Raw genomic sequence first — 22,656 nt, forward strand, 5'->3', positions numbered from 1 at the left:
CGAGCTCATCAGGAAAGCCATTAAAAAAAAAGTGTGCTTCCGACAAGGAGAAAGGACAGCAGGGGCAAGAATCACACACTCCGCAGTGGGGAAAGTATGCGCTCGCTGATGACACACGCTGAGCAGCCAGACAAACAGGAGGAAACTGTGTGCGAGCCGTTGAGTGAGAAAAAAATACGGCGGAGGTCACAGGTACAGAGCAGATAGGATGGTAATACAAACTGGGAGGGGTGTCCCGTGCAGATGGAGCGCGCTCCCAGCGAGGCCGAGATCAAATACTCCGCAGTGTGTCAGAGCAAGGAATGTATTACTCATACTTCTGTAGAACAAACTCCCAATTCCTGGGCTGGATGATGTGGGAATCTCATTCTCCTGACTAATCCACCAGAGTCAGCTGACCATCAAATGGACAGCCTGGAATTTCTGAACATTCTGGTTTTGGTTTCTGGGGGAAAGTTGAAGAAATGCTAACTCATAACAGGGCTAAATTTCAACCACATGTTTGTTTATTTTTGGCTCCAAAAAGCAAAAGAATGGGAATACAGCCATGAATGGACATTATACGATGACGTGCTGGAGTAGACACTGTCACGGGATATGAATAATCCTGAACTCTGTTAGGTAAAAGGATGTGGGTTTAGAACTAATTATTTTGTACACAGTAAAGTGGTGAGAGTACATGGTGATTTCAGTGGCCGGTTTCGAAGAAGCCCTTACTGTAAGAGCTGTCAGCCATTCAGTCCTTTTGGTTAAAATAGCTTTATTCAGTTCAAAAGAGTCATGTTAATAAAAATCACAGTAAATTATGTTATTTTAAAAAGCAATACAATTTTTGTGGTCCTCAAAAACTCAGGTACTCAGTCAACTGTAGAAAACGGGAAGGGAATGAACGAAGCTCATCTTTGTTGGACGCCACACAACAAAGAAGCGTCTTTGAAATCTAAAGTCCACACATGACTAAGTCTAACAGGATAAGATGTAAATAACAAAACTACAACAGTAAAAATAGACTGATAACAGTAGCTGCCACATGATACATGGCTATTCTCATTGTATTACTAAAACTGCTGAAGCGTCTCGTCCAATGTATTCGAGAGGTAATACTTTTGGCAGACAGTCAAGCTTGTAACATGTTTTTGATTTGCTTGGAGGTAGTCTCATCGTTCAAATGTTTTGTTGTGTACCTTTGAGAGTCAAGAGAGAATGTTTAAATGCAATGCAAATCATTACATACTGCATGGTTTTTTCATACTGTATTTCTATCATACTGTAAGAGTCCAGTAAAGCTCACAGACCTGAGGGCATTGAGAAGCCCCTCCACACTGTTGGGCGGCTGATACCGCAGAACCTTAATGCATCCTTTCATCTGTATCATACAAAGACAGATGAGAATATTATATAATTTTATTTTTAATCAGGTTTGTATTTGTATGTAGTTTGCTTTTAATTGGGATGATCTATTTAGCACATTAATTTAGTATAATATAAGTATTTTGCATTTCATCAGAAATTAGTCTTATAAATGCTTATTTTGTGATCAAATGCATTAATTTTTAATGTTTTTAACATACTGTACTGTTAAACTGACAGCCCTAATTAAATTATTTACACATAAAATTAGTGCTGTTAAACGATTAATCGCTTCCAAAATAAACGTTTTTGTTTACATATTATATGTGTGTACTGTGTATATTTTTATGTATATATAAATACACACACACACAGTATATATTTTTAAAATATTTACATGTATTCACATGTATATATTTATATTCACATAATTTATATTATATATAAATATATTTAATATATAAACATAGCATATTTTTCTGAAATATATACTTGCATATGTGTGCATTTATATATACATAATAAATATACACAGTACACACACATATGATGTAAACAAAAACTTTTATTTTGGATGTGATTAATCGTGATTAATAGTTTGACAGCACTACATAAAATATATTTTAAAAATTTGATTTAATCACTTAATCAGTGACAAAAAGTGACAATGTATTTGTATTTTTAATTCAGGCTTTGTATTTGCTTTGTTATTAGACACATTAGCAAATTAATTTAGTAAGTGTTAAAAACTATTTTGCATTTATTTCAACAATGTGTTAAATTGAACCCTAATTAAACTATTTACAAATATAAAATTTATTTTAAAAAATTGGATTTGATCAACTAAACAGCATATTAATGTAATTAAATTAAAGGAATACATTTAAATAAAATAACTTTTACTAAAAGGATAAGAAAGCAGAATAAGGCATACATCGATTTTGGAGGATTTTACGAAAGCTCCAGCTGGATGGACATAGTCGTATAAGATGATCACCCCCACCATCACACGCAGACAGAATAATACTGTGTCCTCACTGGCAAAACGACTGCGGTACTCCCTGATCAATACACACACACACACAGAGGGGATGAATTACAAAGTTACAGCCTGCTACAGAAGAAACAAAAGGCCAGTGATTAAACACAAACATGTAACTTACGGTGTCTCTAACATGACTTTACACACACTTGCCATCGTACTCAGACAATCTGTTGTGTTCTCTACGGGCAGTTCTGCATGCTGATTAGACAGAGAGAGCAAAATGTGTTATTTACGATGGTTTGTAATGAGAAAACAGTCTTTTGGAAGTGAAAGTGATCGAGAAACATTTTTATATAGATGTGTTGCCGAAGTATATCATATCTTTTTTGAGAACTAATTAGGTAGAATTTATTCATGAGCATCTGGACTTGTTTGTCATCACCCATTTGAGTGGTTTGAGTTGTGTAAGCACTGCTATAATCAAAATACAGCAGAATTTAACAACCACCTACCTTTGATACAAATTTAGTTGTGGCATCGCTTAACGTTTTCAGCATGGGCGTGGCATTGGCATAGAAGAGAGACATGCGATTGGCCAGTTCATTGTCAACTTCATTATGCTCTTCTGCCTGTAGAAAGAACACGCATGTTTTTTTTCAGTATCTAAATGTGAAAAATCCATACTTTTGAAGATTTAAACTAAAGGGGTCAGTTAAGGCGTTGGGTTTTTTGGAGGTTACGGATGCGCTTTTCCTTGGTCAGCTTTACTTAAGTAGTTAATCATGGAAATTAATGTAGAAATTGGGCATTCTGGTGCACTGAAAATGCATTTTAGCTGACTTGAAACATTTCATTCATTACTCTATGCTAAAAAGTGAATGTAAATCCTGCTTTAATCCACAGACTGCAGACATGTCCAGAATTCCTAATACGTGCTCTTCCACAGCCGAGCTCATGTTTCATGAGATGAAAGCGGCTGTTGTAATTATTCCTCGCAGAGAGTGCTTTTAATTGGCGAGGCAAGGTCAACGATCCTCGGTGTCAACCACTGCTGAGCGGCTCCCTGATGATACAGTACACGCTAATGAGCCTGAAGTCGTTAGCACACGTTACAGACGCGACGTCAACCGAACGCACTTCAGCTCTGTGTCAGCTAAAAGATAAAAGCGGGAGGGAGACGTACAAAATAAATAGCAGGAAAAGATGGAGAGGATGAGATGAGTGCAATATCTCATGTTTCCCTGACTCAGGATCTTGTGCCGCTCTGCCACCTAATGATCCAGACCATTAGAGAACAGAAGAGCTCCCATTAACCCCTGTGACACGGGGGAACGGGGTATTACTAAAACATAAGCCGTCTGATAATGAGCAGGTTTACTCACTGTTTGGTTGATGATACGCATGCGGCTCAGGGTCCTTCTGTAGTAGCTGAAGTCATTCTGGATGGCCGGGTTGGTCATCTGGAAGAGAGAGATCAGGTGAGCATTTAAATGCAGAACTGGCAGCTGAAAATTGCATTTCTGCTGAATATGGGAATGGGAAACATGTAAACACGGCATTCGTGCATTTTTCATTTTACTGTGTATGTATGAATTCGAGTGAGCAGCTAGAAAATCAAAAGAGCATATGGCCATTTCATCCGCCGCTGGGTTTTGTGACAGACTTCATCAGTGCAGTAATCTAGACAATAACAGACTCTCTATGGCACCTTTGAAAGCAAGTGCACTTAGTTTTCCATTCATTTCACTAATTGGTGGCAACTGGACTTTGTGTTCCATTAGTTCAACTAATTAGCTGAATCACTACAAAGCTAATTAAGTTAACTAATTTGATACAAAATTCAGTGGCTTACCAATAAATTATGTGTAATACAGTGGCTGCTATCAGTTTCAGAACAAAACTGATAAGGAAAAAAAAAGCAGCTTCACTGTAGGATAAGCTTTAACATTTTTTAAGTTGTCATGAAATGAAAATTCACCCAATCTATTTTCTAAATGCATGTTATAGATGTACAAATTTTAGAGTTATAAAGTCATATTTTAGTGAATTTTTGCCGTTTTTAAGCAAAAAAAAATATCACTTAGCCTAGATGGAATTTTTGTATATGTGTGGCTGGGGGAAATCAGTGTAAAATTTTACTAAATGTTCATTTTTAGCTTTTTCTGAGTCCAAAATCAGTGCATAATGTGTTGCAATGCAGCACGTTTCCTTGAAGGATTCAAAAAATGCACTGTCAAACACAGGGATAAGTTTTAGTCTTGTAATGTCCAGTGTTTATATTTTAAATTTATTTGTTTCTATAAGCTACAGAATATGGAGACTGAATCGACTTATAGGCCTAATAATCTTAATATTCTGGAATAGTGAGAATAAATGTGTTAATAATGGATGATTCTACTTTAAATCATCATTTAAAAGGATATAATTGGATCTGAAGACAGTAATTATTACAGTAGCTATGTTTCCATCCAAAACTGCGAATTTAACTTGTGCAAAATTGGAATATTGGATAAAACATTTGCGAATAAAGCACGAATTGCGAATTCCATCCAGCAAGATGAAGAGAACAAAATCATCACTTCGTGACAAACTGGCACCAAATATCACCAAGAACAAGGTAATTTTCTGCAATAGGAGAAGCCACTGTGGGTCTTTTTTGTATTTAATAAATTACATAGCCTCAGAGCATGCAGACGTAACGTAATAAACGCGGTCATGTTTTATCTTACTTTTGGAGGTGGATGCCTGCTGTTTGGGAGCGCAGTCATGTCAGACAGTTCTGGGAGGTTGTTAAACCGAACCACTTCGACAACAGACTTTGGCTCAGGAATTTCAGAATGACCAAAACAACATTTCAGATGCTGTGTAATGAGAACAGTCTGCTGGTTAGTCCAGTTATGCCGTCCCATTGTCCAAAGTTACATGACTTTTTTATGCGCATCGAGGAATTTATTTGGTAAATGTGATCCCATCATAGAGTCTACGCATATATACAGTGGGTATGGAAAGTATTCAGACCACCTTAAATTTTTCACTCTTTGTTATATTGCAGCCATTTGCTAAAATCATTTAAGTTAATTTTTTTTCCTCATTAATGTACACACAGCACCCCATATTGACAGAAAAACACAGAATTGTTGACATTTTTGCAGATTTATTAAAAAAGAATAACTGAAATATCACATGGTCCTAAGTATTCAGACCCTTTGCTGTGACACTCATATATTTAACTCAGGTGCTGTCCATTTCTTCTGATCATCCTTGAGATGGTTCTACACCTTCATTTGAGTCCAGCTGTGTTTGATTATACTGATTTGAATACTTTCCGTACCCACTGTATATATATATTTTTTTTTGGATAAAAAAATGTATCTCTATCTTTTTATGTGCTTTTTTAGAATTTATGCACATCTTGGCATTTCTATTCAGCATTTTTTTGTGTGATATCCCAAAAATGTGCATAAAAATAGGTAGATGGAAAGTGTTTTTATACCTTCCCCTGCGGTTTAAAAAGATATTGCATAATCACTGCCAGTATAAATATAATTTAAAGATTTTTAATGGTCAGATGAGTTAATTACAGATTTTTGGAGGTCTGAGATTAAAGACAGGATGCTGGAGTCCCACTAACAACACTTTTGCTCCACATCCTCTCATTCTGCCTAATTGTTGATTTTGCCCATCTTGAAGCAAGAAAGATTGGACATGTGCAGAATGGGTGTGACCTGAGGTTGCCTGGTTACCTTCAGCTCATCGAAGCGCAGCGTGAAATGCAAAATCTCAGCGAACTGCCGTGCCAGTGCTTGCTCCTGCTCCAGATGCTGAGTTGGGCTGCAGCGCGAGCTGGTGAGAAACTCCAACAGGCCCTGCAGAGCATCTTCTACACAAGACACAGAAGAAACAGAACTGCTAATGCTTTTGGTGGATAATACTGGGTTATGGTCACTCTATTTTGACAAAAAATGAGGCAGAGTGTCTGGCAGAGGAACACAGCTGTGTGTTTGACAGAGAGATGTTAGGTCAGTCTGACCCTTTGAGTCTCTCCTCCAGAGAGCGCTGCCATTGGCTGGTGTTGATGTGTGATTAAGGGCCATGTCATGTTTAATTAGGTCATGACCTATTTCTCAACATCAAACCCTCCATCTGAATCACTCAAACCCACAGACTTACAAGCACAGACATAGAGCATAAAAAGTAAAAACAACCGCTTTTTTCGCAGAGCATATCATATACTGTACTTTGAGACATACAAGATTATAAGACACAAAATATTTCTGCAAAGACTGATTAGCAGAACAAATTAGTTAATATGGTATTTCCCATTGCTGCACCAAGTACAGTATCAATCTTTGGATTTTACTGAATAATAGTAGAATTTTCCAAATGCTTTCTATAGTAACATCCATGCCACATGTACTCAGTTGTCAGATTTTTAGTGCATTCAAGGTATGTTTTATCAATATGCATGTCAAACTAAGAAATCAAACTCAGAAGCTTGCCTTTATTAGAATCTTGCGACATCAGTTGAGCTACATATGTACGGTACAGCTAAAATACGCTACCGTAAGTTTGGGGTCAGTAAGTTTTTTTTATTTTTTTGAAAGACATTAATATTTTATTCAGCTAAAATGCATTAAATTCATCAAAAGTGACAGTAAAGACATTTTTAATGTTGCAAACAATTTCATATAAAGACGGGGTTTTTTTCGATTCATCAAAGGATGTATCAAGGATTTTCAACATTGCTAATAATTGATAGTAAATCAGCATATTAGAATGATTTCAGAAGGATCATGTGACACTGAATACTGGAGTAATGACTGCTGAAAAACAGAAAACAGTCATTTTTAAATTGTAATAGTATTTCACAATATTAATATTTTTATTGTATTTTTGATGAAATCGTGCCTTGGTGAGCATAAGAGACTTCTTTCAAAAAAAATAAAAAAATAAAATAAAATCTTACAGACTCCAAACTTCTGAATGTTTCTGTATGTTTCAGAAAATGTATTTATTTTGAGGATAATGAATTTATCATTAAGGTACAGTAAATCTGGGGTGTGCCATTTTAGAGATGACAAGAGCTGTGTTTTTGCTGGATGTGGTGAAAGAAACTGGCCTTGCCCAAAGAGCATGCTAATCCAATTATGACGCACTGCTGCTCTGTTTATGGCTTGTTCCCTAGGAACATGCACTGAATCAGAACAGAAATACAACTTCCCAAGAATATTTTCAAAATATGTTGTGCAAAGTCATATAGCTGTGATTCAACTTTAGGCTCGGGTTCTTATATTTATTACAAATGCAGTCTTGCTCATATGACATTGCTTAATTATAGCACGCAGTCCACATATTGACTTATGTATAGCTGAATGACAGTAGGGTTATTTCAGCTCTCTGGTTACATTTGTTTAATTGAGAAAGGCTTGAGTAAGAGCATATGGGCTGACGTAAGAGTAAGGACAGTTTAGTAATGCCTAGTCTTATATAATCTCGCTATTGCCGGCTGCTGACGTGAGCGCTGCAACAGTAATGTGTTCAATCATACTGCTGAATTAAGCTTCAAGAAGGATCATCTCTGAAAATCAAAACACAGTCCAAAGCAGATGCTAATACTACAGTATATGGTAAGTGGGTCAGTGTACCATATATCCATATATATTAATGCAAAGAGAAAAACGACATACCCAGTTTTAGTGAGAACTCATAAAACTTCTTTAGTTTGCCAACCAGCGGGACCACAGCGGCCCACGCGCTCTCTTGCACACGCTCATCATTGGGATGCTGTATGGCCTGAGGAGGCAACATGCACACGCTTAAACACAACATTCCTTACGAACAGAAATAATGAGAGCTTGTCATGCAAAGTAACATAAAGCCCAGGCTGATGAAGAACATGAGAAGTGCATTATGGATGTACTCGCCTGCCTGATGGTTTCACCTGCTCCGCTATATGACTGCAGGTCCTGTAATACACTCACAGCCTCTGTCAGCACCTCACTGACCTTCTCCCATACTCTCTTCTCAGCTTCTGTGGGCTTGGCATCTGCAGAGGAGAAATCAGCTCAGTCTTAGATGTGCTGCTGCATTTCAGGTCTTTGCTTGGATTTGAGGTGGAGTGTTATTGCTTAAATATTTGTATCCATATATTAAAATTTTTGGTTATACACTATTTTTGAAATTATGTTTTTTCCTATTAGAGGAACTGCCATTTCAACCATTGTTGCTTTTTACATGCAAGAAGCTAAATACAATAAAAACATAGATATAAATAATAAAAGCGTATTAAATATAGTTAATAATTTATAATAATAATTATTATTATTATTATTGCTATTATCAATATTATTATTATTAAATAGTCCAATAGTATCAATAATTATTAATACATATCATTATTAATCAAATAAATACTATTAATTAATTATATATGGTTATAGTAATTAATAATTATTAGTTATATTAGTAATATTAATAATTATTCATGTTATTTATAAAAAAAATAAATAATAAAAAAAATAATAAAAATAAAATTTATATGACATTCTAATATTATATTATGATAATTATTATTTATAATATAAATATTACTTAAATACAATTATATTAGTATAATCATAATAATAAATAATTACTGCATTAGTAATATTATTGTTATGTATATTATTAATGTTATTGTAATATTAATGTTATTTATAATAAAAAATGATTATTATGATCATTATCACAGTAATTGGTAACAGTAATTATTATGATGATAATAATATTATTATTAATTAATTATATATAGTTAGTTATAGTAATTAGTAATAGTTGACAGTAATTAATAATATTAATATAATTATAATATTATATTATATACTATATAATTAATAATTATCAATGTTGTTTACAATAAAAAAATATTATTATAATATTCCTAGTGTTGTTTCATTTTATATATTCAGCAAAATTACTGCAAATATATTGCGAGTAGGTGCTATTTCTCCCAGCCCACAACATCAGATAATACAGGTTGTGATTGTTTATTCACTTACTTTCAAAGTCCAGGAAAAAGTTCCCTGCGTTGTTGTCAATGTCTCGTGTGAGAACCTTAATCAGATTCCCCATCCCGACCTGTCAGAGACCTAAAGGACAAGATGAAAAGAAAAAGTGATGCAAACTACTTTATGAATTATGGTTTTTGCATGCGATTTGCGGCACTTTGAAAGTCAATGAAGGTGTAATCAGCATTTGATTTGCCCATACAAGAACACATTCGGGTCAACTCGGTTCACATCAAGAACTGAGACACCTGTGCTCCCGACAGCAACATCTGGCCAAATGTATGAGCGTGGCAGGCAACATCTGCTTGGGGCAGTGCCGAAATCCCTCCTGAACACGCACCCAGTTTGCCTGCAGGTGAAATCACACATGCTGCTGAGAATGCAGTAGGACTGCAGCACTCATGGGTGGGTCCTACTGCAGGATCATGTCGCCCTCTAGCAGTCAAAGTCTTTCTATAGGTCAAAACTGACACTCTGAAGTCCCCCTCCCTTTGGGCTAAGTCGTTGTAAGAATCATATGTTCCCTGAAAAGAGCACATGCTCATTCTTATTCATCCGCTCTGAGCTCTGAGTCACTGCCTACAACAGATTAAATAACATCAGGAAAATCCTCAAGAGAACAGACAGACCTCAGAGTTAAACAGCATGTCAATACATTCAAAGCCCAAGGTCAGACTTTTGTGTTCAAGCTGAAGAGAAACTTTCTTTATTTCTTTGAAGGACTTTGTTTCTCCTCTAAACGAACAGCCTTGAAAGTAGGTAAATGGGTCGCTACAGTGTCTCACTGACCTACAGTGCATCCTGCAGTGTGAGAGGGGGTGTGTTGTCTTTATATCTTGGCGTACTCATGTTCTCATGGCATTCAGGATTTAAGAACCGAAGGGACTGAATAAGCACTGCTGTCTTGAATCTCCTAATATCACCCCCAGCATCAGCTTTACACCCCTCAGATTGGGGGGATGGTACCATCTAAACTGAGGCTGCTCATTTGACTACAGCATGCACACCCTGCAATCCTATTGGCTAAAGAGCCAGACGAACATTCTGCTGTTTCCATGGAGCCTAAAAAATTTTTTCAACCCAAACTGTGCCGGTAGCCAATAGGAGCGGAGCACAGGAGTACTGACAGGACTTAAAAGAACTTGAATAAATTAATCATGAGTGCAGCACTAGGAAAAGAGACTTGACTCAAAAACAAATTTAAACTCAAAAGTGGAACAGTTTGACAGGGTAAAACCTCATAAGCTTTCTTGAATGTTTACAAATGTCATTTTATCTCCAGCTCTACAAAATATACATTCAAATTATAGATAGACAAACTATTAAAGCAAAAAGTAACTCAAGGTCAAGTATCACAGTGATTTTAGGGATGTTTAGGTAGATGCAAAGCTTTTAAAAATTGTCAAATAAAATTACTAAATGAAATTGGTAAGGCTAACACTGTGATGATAATGACGTTATAACTGATAAAAGGTTATATTATATTTTAAGGACCAATTCTCATTATTCCCTAGCATGCATATTAATAGCATATTGGCTGTTTATTAACTATTAATAAGCAGCAAATTATGAGTTTGCTGTTGCAAAAGTTGTAGCTAATAGTAAGTTAATACAGAAAATTGGACCTTAAAATAAAGTGTGATTAATTAATTTTATATAAAAAAAACATATATAAATACATGTATTAATCATTCTAAAACTAATATTTAATAAATGAATAAATATAATATTATTGATTTATTATGTAGTACAAAACCTGTTCTTATTTTTGCTTGTTAATCAATTATAAATATATAACAAATAATAAACACATAATTTATCAATTAAATCTCACAGTATTTTCATTACCATCATTTATTTTGATGATAAAAATTTAATTTATATATTGCAGTGTTTATTATGACTAAAGGACTATAATTGTTCATGAGGCAAATAGTACAAGGACATTTGAAGTGGGCCAAAAAACAAAAATCATGCTTCTAAATTTAAAATAGGAAATGATCTCAGTGAGCACAACTGAAATCCCAGATACTATTAGCAGAATGTGTCCTCATCTCAGTTAATAACAGTGGTGCTGTTCTGAGAGAGCGAGCGAGAGGGGTTTTAGATCATGGGTGTGAATGCAGTGGGCCGTTTCCTCCCCACTGCAGTACTCATGCACCAGCGTTTGACAGCATGTGCCTCCACGTGCTTTCGCCTCCACTACTACTACTACCACCCAACCAGAGAAGAATACAACCCCACCCTTCTCTTCCCCACTGCCGCTTCATACGACAGAGTCACGTGGCTGGAGGGGAGGCTCTGCTCTGCAGTGAGGCGGTCTGCGGCAGTGCAGAGAGCACAGACAGTGCTCCTCCTGACCCAGATTCCACCGCTGCCCCGACACACCGGGTTAACATTAACCCCAGAACGCCAAGACATGGACAGATTTGCTGCAGGTTGCCCCCGGCTAATAATCACACACACACATGCCTCTGGCCACACAGAGTCTGTCTCTTCCATTAAAAATGAAATTAATCAAGGGAACACTTATTGTGATGATTGTGATGATGTATGATTACATATATATTAATTATAATATTGATTATATAAATATAGTGATAATATGAATAATTTGTTGTTAATTTTAACAAGATTAAGAAATAAAATATAACACTAACACTGAAATGGCAATAAATTATTAATAATGATTTCTAAAGATTTCTAATATCAACTATATATATATATATATATATATATATAAAGTTGACATTAGAAATTATTATTCACAATTTAATGTCATATTCATTTCATCTCATAAATGAAATTTATAAATCTAACACTGTCTTTATTACCAACACACACACACACACACACATACATATATATATATATATAATTATTATTCAACGTTAATTTAACATAAATATCATGAATGTAATTAATAATATTAAGAAAAGCACTTTGCTCTGATTTTACTAAATGAAATGTCAACCCAAAACCAGAGCTTGATTTTTTTTTGTGAGACAGGTGCATGTCCTGGACAGACAGACAGACTACACATGGACACAAGTACGCGGGCCGGCCAGCTGTGACAGGGCAGAGGAGCGTCAGGCATGAGTCAGTCAGACAGAGCGGTCACTCCTTCCTCCGCTGCATGACGGAATTTCTGACATCTGCACCCTTCATTTAGACCCTATAAATACCACAGGACAATCAGATTTAATCAAAAAATATTGTTGCTACATTAGCCATGACACAACTGTTAAGAATCCATCTGCTATGAAAGAATATTTATGACAATATTTGTAGTGATTTTTCTGTGGTCTGCAGCTGTAAACAGTCTCTGATTGACCTGTTAGGAACACAGCTGAACTTTACATAAACCTAAAAATGAACCCCCCATCTCCCACAAACCATCCATCATCCACCCCTGCACAACAATGGATGTGAGAGACACTGAATCCATCTGCCCACAAGCTAGAAGAGATGCAGACACAACATCCACACTCCTGCCATCATTCTCCCTGAAGCACACAGAGGTGTGTCAATGAACTGACACAGAGATTTACACATCTAACCAGACGCGTGATGACCTTTAAATGTAAAGCTTACACACGATACTTTAAAGATGATATGATACTTTTTAGATCAAGATACGATGTGTCAAGCTGACGTGACCTTGAAAAAGCTACAGAAATACCATTTCATATCTACTTCAAAACAGGAAGGTTACAGTATCTGTGTGCAGACACTGGGAACTGAAGGGTTTTATTGCCACCTGGTGGACATCAGATGCTGTTTTAAACCTTGCTTTGCTGACTTCAGATTAGAGTTGTGCACCATTCAGAATTCAGTTGAGAATGCACTGTAAATTCTAAATTCATTTCTGAACTTAAATTGAATTTGCTATCAGTCAGGATGCAATACTGCAATTGAATGTAAGAAAGTAAAATTTAAATTAAAATCGCAGTGCATTTCTTCGATTTTTACATTTCAAAAGCAACATTTGTCAAAACTTTAAATGCTGGCCTAAAGCCTTGTCTGAAAGTTTTGAAAGAGGTTTAAAAAATATTGAATTTTAAATGTTTATAGAATATGAGGATTTAAATTATTTTGCCACAACTACAAATAATTATTGTTGCAATTAGCTATCACATCTTAACATTTAGTATTTTCCAGATTTTCATTTTTGAGATAACCTAATTATAATATAAAGTTGTGACTTAATACAACATTTTAAGTTTTCTAACCTTAATTTTTTTAAGGGTGTATCAATATTTTTTATTTTTTTTTGGTCAGAAACAAGACTTTTTTTGCACCTTTTTTTGACCTTATATGGAGATATGGACCATATCAATGTTATTTTTGTCAAATACATTTCATACAAATAAAAAGGCCATGGCTATAACCAAGACCATCACAATAAATAAATAAATGATTTAAACATCTATTAGTGCCTTACCCCCTTTTTAGGGGTGAGAATCAGATGCAGAAATAATGGATGACACCTCTGGTTTACACCAAAAGCATCGCCAAGTGCCAGCTGGCTAGTTTAGAATTCATGTGAATTTCATGTGTTCATTTTTGCACTTACACTTTGCGCTCTCAGTTTCAAGTCATAGTTTATATAGATGTAGAGATTACTTTTATCATTAAACCTCACAGGGACAGGCAATCCCTTGTCAACTCCAGGTCAGAAGGTTCGTTTGAATCAGAAGTTGATTGCATGACATCAATCTCACTTGCAAGACTGGCTACCTTTATACCTTTTTGTTTTTACCAAAATGCCTGTTTAACCCTTGTGCGACCTTATGGACATTTTTGTCCTTTTCAGTTTTGTTTTTTTATTATTTTGCCTGTGTTACTGCCAACTTAATACATTTTGGAACGTGTGTATTTTTATTGGAATTTTAATATTTTCCCTTCATTTCCTTTAATAAATCTATTTTACACTAGGTACAAAAAAATAGTTCCTCTCAGGACCTTGAGGACAAAAATGTCCTCATTGAAACCCATTAAAACGGCAATTTTTAACCCCAGGGCCATTTAACTATAAAATGAGGCAGTCTTTGTTAATAGGCTTTCATTCTGTAGGCAAGGCTTCAAAATTATATATTTTTTTTTAATGTTACCAGATGGTGCCATTTTAATATATAAAGCAAATACTCACATTTTTCTTGTTTTCTGCTTTTGCTGCATTATAGAGCCAGTTGGATAAATTATGCAGCAATAATAATGGTGTGGGTATGTTGGTATGGATGTCAGAGTGTGGTTTGTATGTGTGTCCTAAAAAAATGTGTGTGTTTGTGTGTGTGCACCTGTAATGTTTGATAGAGAGAAATGATACTGTACTGTGAATCACAAATCCCACCACTGTGTATGCCAGCGGAGCTCTGCTGGAATCTAATGGGAAAAGTTTGGTACTGCACCCAAACAAAATCTTACTAAAAGCTCATTTTTTGAGACGTCAGCCTCAAATTTGGAACACAACTTGTTTAGATTTATGGCTTTTATTTTCTAGCAATTTTTGTGTTCAACATGTTTTATAAAATATATATTTTATATAAAAAACTGCTTATATATAATTTTCATAAACTTAAACCTCTATAACTTTTCTGGTTAAAAATTTTTACAACTTTTTTTTAACTTCAACAATAATCTGTCTAGGGTCTTCTTTAAAAGCAGCACTATGTAACTTTTTCTGTGTTCAAAATTTGCAAAATGTATATAATGAGCGAGTACATCATGAATTCATCTTCCAAACCGCGTTTTTGTCTTATTCCGAATCACTACGGTACACTTATAATAAGTACTTATATTTGGACTATTGTAGCCTGGTCGGGTCGTCACCGCTGCGGAGTAACACATACCTGCGTGAATCGCCATAGACATAAACTTAGAGAAGTAGCTCCGGTTGGAATGTTCTTTCGCGGGATGTGTGCAGTTCTGTTTATTAACCGCTAGAGCGCCAAAAGTTACATAGTGCTGCTTTAAAATGAGACCAAACTTAAGTCTGTACTCCCGTCCCAAGCTTCAAATTTTTATGACAGTTTTTGGACATGGGCATTTTGGTCCTCTACGAACCTATGTGTAACTTTTTTTAATTGACGCACAAGGATTAAAATGTATTTAAATTAATTATAAAAACATTTATACAGTAACTTTTATAAATTTTAATGTGAAATGTGAAACTCAATCAGTTGAGTTTAACAGAACAAAAAGCAACACTTTGAATCCAACAAAAAACACTGTGCAAAAACAAAACGGAGCAAACCAACTTTTTAAAAATATAAACACGCCATCATGAGCTTGTTTCCTCTCTCACAAATGCTTTCTTGCACTCACTAACATAACTTCTGCAATGCATGCAACTGAAATGCCGGATTCACTTCTCTATACCTCTTCCAAAGAAAAAACCAAGCAGCATGGAAAAATGCACAGGCAGGAACACGAGAAACCTAATGAGAGCCGCAGCTATCGGGCCTGTACAAACATGCTTCCCCTGGCATGACAGCACAGGTGTCTGTGTTCTCTCCTCTGCTTTTTTGCACAGGTACTGCTGAAAAATACCCATGCTGTGTGTTCTTAGACAGTGTCTAAATACCTTTTTTGCACCATTTGATTTACTTTGTATCTTAGAGCAGAAATGCAAGTAAGCTGCCCATATCAATGTATCTAGGGCAGTCCTCGAGCTAGCAGTAAAGAATAGTGCTCGAGTTTTTAAAGAGCATCTGACCACAAAAAGGTGTCAACTTTCTGTTGATTTGTTTGACTGTGAAGACTGATAAAGCGAGCCTGTCCTACCACAAAGCATAACCAGGAAGTTGAACCAACACTAAAAAGGGTTACCTCCTTCACAACAATACTTCTCAAACTGAAAACAAGATACAGTAGTATAAGCTCAATGTTTTTAAATATTTATTCAGTCACCAATGTCAAAATGCACACACTCAATAATAATACCATAATAAAGTCTACTTAAATGCTTTTTTTTACTTAACATCTTGTCGTTATACAGCGTCTACATGCACTCAAAAATAAAATATTTAAAACAATATAGACCTCTGCATCAAAATGTAGTTAAAAACCTTGCTAGACATGTGAAGGGCGTACTGCTTACATGCCTTAAGGGCATGTAAAGTGCCACTAGATGAACCCTGCAGTACAGGAATGCTCCGCTAAATCCAGAAACACAATCACAACCTGACATCTCACAGCACACAGCACAGAGCAGATGCTATGGATCTGCATCTTACAGTGATTAGAGCTGTGCAGGTGATTTTGCTGCAATATTGCTCTTTACAAACTACTGTCTGGAAAAACAACTAAAGCTGCTATACATGTATTTGCGTCCATCAGTATTAGCTTTTGCGTAATAATGACCATAATTACAATAAACACTACAATTTTTTTGTGATCCATTCTCCTTTTACATAACACATATAATATAAGTTTAAAGGATAGAGAGTCGGACTTGTAACCCGAAGGTCGCGGGTTCGAGCCTCAGGTCCGGCAGGAATTGTAGGTGGGGGGAGTGAATATCCAGCGCTCTCTCCACCCTCAATACCACGACTGAGGTGAGACCCTTGAGCAAGGCACCGAACACCCAACTGCTCCCCGGGCGCCGCAGCATTGGCTGCCCACTGCTCCAGGTGTGTGTTCACGGTGTGTGTGTACGTGTGTGTGCACTTGGATGGGTTAAATGCAGAGCACAAATTTCCTTTGTGCTTTCCTTTCCTTCCTTAATAAAGTCTTATAAATTATGCTAAAATAGTAATATCCACCATAACCTAGTCTGCAGAGTCAACATCTGCACATGTCTTGGTGTTTTACTGCTGACCACTGGTCTGGAGGTCATAATGAAGGATGCTGTGACAATATTTATAGTTCATGCTTTAATTAAAACCTGTGGCCTTGCACACCACAGACAGTTCTACAGTCCCGCAGAGGAGGACAATGACATGGTACAGATGAGCTAATGAATGCAAACATGAACAACAAACAAACAACAAAAGGTATTTGCTTGCATGCAGAATGTAGTTTCATATAGGCTGTGGATTTCTATGGTTACCATGACCATGTAAACATGGAAATATAAGGGAATTTAAAATTAGACATGGAAAATGAGAATTAAGTCATATACATTTCTATAAAATATATATTTTATAGTTATGCTCTGTTCTAAAATAAAGCGACTGTCCACTATTTTTCCCCATTCAACTTTAAATACTATGCGTTCCTCACTTGAGAGAACACACTTTAGTATTTTATGCACACAACACATTAAATACACAAGTTACCATGTATTCATAAAAAAGAAGAGGGTTTAAAATTATTATTGGCCTATCTACTAAATTATTTCATAGAGATTGTGAAGAGTAGCCTAACACTTTTAAGAATCGTTTAAAACAGATCACAAAGTGGTCTGCAAGATTCATTAGTGAATCAGCCTGAATCAAAATCCTTATTCAATAATCATGAATATCTAGAAAAGTCATGTAAAGTTATGAAAATTCATTGGCCTAAGAGTGGTAACCCTGTGGTTACTTCAAATGAACCGCGCAATTGTGTCATGAGCATTTTAAATATTAAAATAATCAACATTTATTTAAATAAACGGCCATTAGCCATGTCAAAATAAATGGTTATTTACATCAAATAATCTAGATTTGAACCTGTGGCTGTATGACAGTCAAAATGTAGGAACTTGTGCTTTTAAATGCGTGTTTTGAATAAACAAAATCAGGAAGTGGCATGATCTATTTGAACACAGAGGAAGTCTGAAAACTCGCACCATTGCTTTTCTTCATGAGAATAGTCTCGGTTTTTATAATAAAATTCACTTTTTTTCTGCTCAGCAGCAGACAAATTGGCTTCCCATAAGACAAGTGTATACATAAACAAACACATAACGCCAAAACGATGTATCTGTGATCACCGTCCATTACAATGAATGCAAACCTCCAAGTCAAGTGAAATATGATCAAACGCCTTGTTTTCATACAAACGTTGTGAAGTAAAGGTTCATTATTATCTATTTAAAATCCTTAAACTTTAATATAAATTATCATTGAGCTTTCTTTTAGTTTAGTTTCAGTCATTTTACACTCAGGTCGTCTTTATAGACTCTCTCCTCACCTGCGTGCTGAAGGAAACAAACATTCTCTCGCGCCAGGTGTCAGGTTGCATATTTGAATGCTATTGCATCTTAATCCATGATTCTTACCTTAATTTCCAGTTAATTGAGTGAAAAGTAAATAGGCCTATAGGGAAACGCTGAAGAACACCCTGCTCAGCGGATCATTGTGAAGTGTGTCTACATTTTCCGGATTGGCCAATCAGAAGTGTTGCGTTTAACGCGCAGGTTGAGCTCGACTAGACTGTGGGAGCGTTAAACAAGCTCTGCCTACATCTATAAAAGGAACTGATTTCGAGAGCGGAAGCTGACTAGTTTTACTATGCATGTAGCGTTCTCTATCTGTTTTGGATGACTTTGCTTTCACTTATGTTTTGAGCTCAGACATGCTAAATGCACGCTGAAAAGCGCAAACAATACGATAGAACGCTCGCTTTATCAATTAAGCAATGTTTGTGTAATGAAAATATGGAAACGCTCTAGTTCTTTTGCACGATAGTGGGGCTGATACAACAGGTAAAGTTGTGCTTTATGGGTCATTCTCAATTTATAAGCATGGTGACTAACGTGACTTTTTGACATGGTGACTTAAAAAAAAAGATTTTAAATATTTGAAGAAATCCAATATAAAAGATAAATAATTTTATATTAACATTTAAACAATATATATTAATGATTCCATTAAAATAATACACAAAATAGTAAAACACTTAATAGAGGCTGATTTTCAGCATGAAAATAAGTCATTATTCATATCAAAAATGATTTTAAAAAAATATGGACATATCATTGGTGTTATCAATGTTAAAAACATTTTGAGGGGAAAAAAATGTTTAATGTGTATGTGAAATTCATGCAGATTCGTTAAAAAAAAAAAAGTCTGTGTGCTTTTCAATTAGTATTGATGTTAATGAATACCATGAGCCAAAATTCAGAAAATAAGTCTTGAAAGTCTTTTTTTATACCGACACTGTATGTCAAATAACCCAGCCTGAAGAATAAATAAATAACATAGAGACTACATGGTTTCAACGTAAAGTCTTTATTTTAAGATTCGAAGACTTGATATCCAAGTTTGATTTTCTTTCTGACTGAACTTACAGTGCAGCAAACACAGAAAAAAAAGGTGAGAGAGTGGCAAAATTCATCCTAAATTTAACATTAGGACTGAATCCAGTTTATTCACTTAAATGTGAAGTTGTCCTTTTGACTGTTTCCAGACTTTATTATGCTACAATATTAGCAACACAAGAATCCACGATCTGGAGTTGTGCTGGATTGAACTTCTAAGCAGATAGACGTGGTCCAACAGTGGGCTCATCAATGGGGTCTAAACAAAACAGTCCAGGAATGGTGCGTCCACAACTTTATACCACAATCATGAAGTTGTTTTGTCTTGTTCACGGAGCAGATGTTCTTTGTGCTGAATTCCCGTTATTTATTCCTTAGTTGATATTATTTAATCGTAACATGAACTAAAACAGAGAAACAAAACCCATAATAAACTACACTTGAAGGTTCCATCCCTCTCCATGCTGAAACACTTTAGCCCTATAAATGTCAAATACTATCATCATCAAATATAGTACAGGTGGCATTCATTAATACATCTTACATCATATTGTTAATACAATAACAGTTAAAAACAAAGAGTGAATGCTGGTCTCCCTGATAGGGTAACGAGAAAAGAGGCAGGATTAGTTCATTCTGAGTCCTACCGAATCAGTCACTCACTGCCGGGTCCCCTTGCAGCTCATTTCAAAGTAAATGAACAAAACAAACCGAAAGAAATCACATTCCACAGTCACTGTAAGCAAACAGCAAAACTCCTCCTAAGCAACCTTTAACAGATTGTGTTCTGCTCAACATATATCCATTTTTATACAAAGCCAACAACGTTTGACTAGTCAGATCCATGTACGAGTGAAGCTTTAGAAATTATGCATGATTCATGACTGATAACCAGAGACCAAATGAATAAGGTACGCTGTTGTATGATCTAATAAAAGAATATCGACAAGGACACTTTCCCAGAGCTGAGGCATCGGTTTTGTCAGATTTGGCATAAAACGACAATGGGGAAGGAATGAAGCGGTCCCACTGATGCAACCAAGGCCGCAACCACAATAGACACTGAAATGTTTGACCGATATGAGCTCTTCAGTGGTTCATTCTTAAATTATTACTGGTTATGTGTGGTAACATCCTTGGATACAACCGCCATATGAACATACTGGTAGAAAGTGGTAGCATTGCACCAGCAATTTCTAGGGCTGTAAATTGGTCTCCTACTCACTGAGGAATTCAGGATAAAGATGATTTCTGTTGTTTTTTTTTTTGTGAGTGAAGCAAACCGTGTGAATGCATATTTTTATTGTTCATGTAGAGCAGATGAGATGTTCAAACCTTTACATTTTGGTTTTGATCCCTGACCAGAATCCCACTATGCTGGGAATTTCAACACTTGTATAGTATTTAAGTATTCTTGCTCATCATTTACGCCTTGATCTTTTTTTCTTTTAAAACAGTACACTAAAATGTCTAGTCACTCTGGCTCCATAAGCAAGCAGGGTTAACACATTTGCACACTTGTACATTATACATATACGTACATAAATATACACTTACATCTGTGCATATGTATGTACAAAGACACACTTAAAATGGACATACATATAATTCTATATGTGTACACATAAACAAAGTTACAGCATACATGTTAAGTGCTAGATTTCCAAGTATAGCTACTGCAAACCCAGTTTGGCATGCTGGGCTGCCATGGCTACGATAATACTGGTAGGCAGTATAACACAGTTTATGAACAACACATAATTTACACATTTTACCCTTGAGGATTAAGGGAGCATGGGTTTGATACTTCATGTTTCGATGGTTTGGAGACTGTTTGGGTTTCAGCAGCTATGTACAGAGGCAATGCCCACAGTCCAGTGTGAGGCCAGAGAGAGCGGAGCTTGTGCTAGTTAGAGAGCCTCTCGGCTGCCGCTTATACGCTGTCAGTCTGACAGAATGTGCACGAAGGACATTGGGAAGACCCCTTTCCGTTCAGGCTTCCCCTCTATGTGCCCGATCTGTAAAAAGGCAGGTTGATGAATGTGATAGTCTGTCCTAAAACGGAACTATCAATGCTAGTGGCAAGCGCACTGCGCAGATTTACTTACCCACCACTCCTGGTCTTCCTCTCCTGTAACAATTATAACCTCCCCCTCCACAAAAGTCAACTCATCGTCATTATCCGCTTGGCAATCGTAGATGGTTTTCACACGCCTTACTTTGTTCTTGCCCTGCACAGAGATGATCTCCAGTTATTAGTGTTACACCTGTTGATCATTTCCAGTATGCATTACTGATCAAAATGTTGGGGTCGGATAGATTTTGTTGTTGTTTTTGAAATAAGTCTCTTATGATCACCAAAGATGCATTCAATAAATGAAAAATACAGCAAAAGCAGGACAATGTGAAATAGTATGGTTTAAAATATTTTATTTATCAAATATTTTAAAATCTATTTAATATTTATTTTATATTATTTTATTTTTTATATTCTATATTCTATAACCATTACTACATGGTTCAGTGTCACATGATCCTTCAGAAATCATTCTAATATGCTAATTTGGCGATTTAAGAAACATTTCTTTACAATATTAATGTTAAAAACAGTTGTGCTGCTTAATATTTTTGTGGAAACCATGATTTACAGGATTCTTTGATATATAAATGTATTTTTTTAACTAAGAAAATATCTAAACTAACGATTTTTTTACGTATTAATTTTTTTAATTTCACTTTTTAAGCTCAATATTATGCTAAATATGTTTAGTTTTACGACGATAAAATTATAGATATAGGTTGTTAAAGGGATAGTTTACCCAAAAATGGTACTCTCATGAACGCACATCAAGACTGACACGGAAGAGAAGAAATTGTTGAATAAAGTCATTATTTTTGTTTTCTTTGCGCACAAAAAGTATTCTCATAGTTTCAAAAAATTACGGTTGAACCACTGATGTCACATGGACTATTTTAACAATGTCATTTCTACCTTTCTGGGCCTTGAACATGGTAGTTGCATGCTGTCTATGCAAGGTCAGAAAGCTCTTGGATTTCATCAAAAATATCTTAATTTGTGTTCCGAA

General features: G+C 35.7%; 2 protein-coding genes across 7 annotated transcripts in view; both read right to left on the bottom strand.

Annotated features, from left to right (window-relative positions):
• Window positions 1-499: 499 nt before the first annotated feature.
• On the bottom strand, window positions 500-18,755 carry LOC107657432 (protein FAM49B-like). Of its 2 annotated transcripts, none has more exons than XM_016445494.1 (11): window positions 18,502-18,581; window positions 9,373-9,462; window positions 8,260-8,381; window positions 8,023-8,128; window positions 6,079-6,215; window positions 3,718-3,795; window positions 2,848-2,964; window positions 2,514-2,593; window positions 2,285-2,411; window positions 1,296-1,366; window positions 500-1,184 (listed from the first exon to the last, which is right to left on the bottom strand). In XM_016445494.1, exons 2-11 carry the CDS (start codon window positions 9,443-9,445, stop codon window positions 1,118-1,120), a joined length of 978 nt encoding a protein of 325 aa, XP_016300980.1. In that variant the 5' UTR covers window positions 9,446-9,462; window positions 18,502-18,581; the 3' UTR covers window positions 500-1,117. The 2 variants fall into 2 exon arrangements, with proteins under 2 accessions (XP_016300980.1, XP_016300979.1); XM_016445493.1 differs by lacking the exon at window positions 18,502-18,581 and adding an exon at window positions 18,590-18,755 and having other exon boundaries at window positions 501-1,184.
• Window positions 18,756-19,522: 767 nt separating this feature from the next.
• asap1a (ArfGAP with SH3 domain, ankyrin repeat and PH domain 1a) overlaps window positions 19,523-22,656 on the bottom strand; it is a 51,088-nt gene continuing 47,954 nt past the window's right edge. For all 5 annotated transcript variants that reach the window (XM_016445499.1, XM_016445497.1, XM_016445496.1 and 2 more), the window contains 2 exons: window positions 21,679-21,801; window positions 19,523-21,588 (listed from right to left, as the gene is read on the bottom strand). In XM_016445499.1, coding sequence (XP_016300985.1) covers window positions 21,514-21,588; window positions 21,679-21,801 — 198 coding nt within the window. In that variant the 3' untranslated portion in view covers window positions 19,523-21,513. The remainder of the gene's footprint in view (window positions 21,589-21,678; window positions 21,802-22,656) is intronic.

Source organism: Sinocyclocheilus anshuiensis, unplaced genomic scaffold, assembly GCF_001515605.1.
Source record: "Sinocyclocheilus anshuiensis isolate Anshui unplaced genomic scaffold, SAMN03320099.WGS_v1.1 scaffold155, whole genome shotgun sequence".
NCBI classification, from domain to species: Eukaryota; Metazoa; Chordata; class Actinopteri; order Cypriniformes; family Cyprinidae; genus Sinocyclocheilus; species Sinocyclocheilus anshuiensis.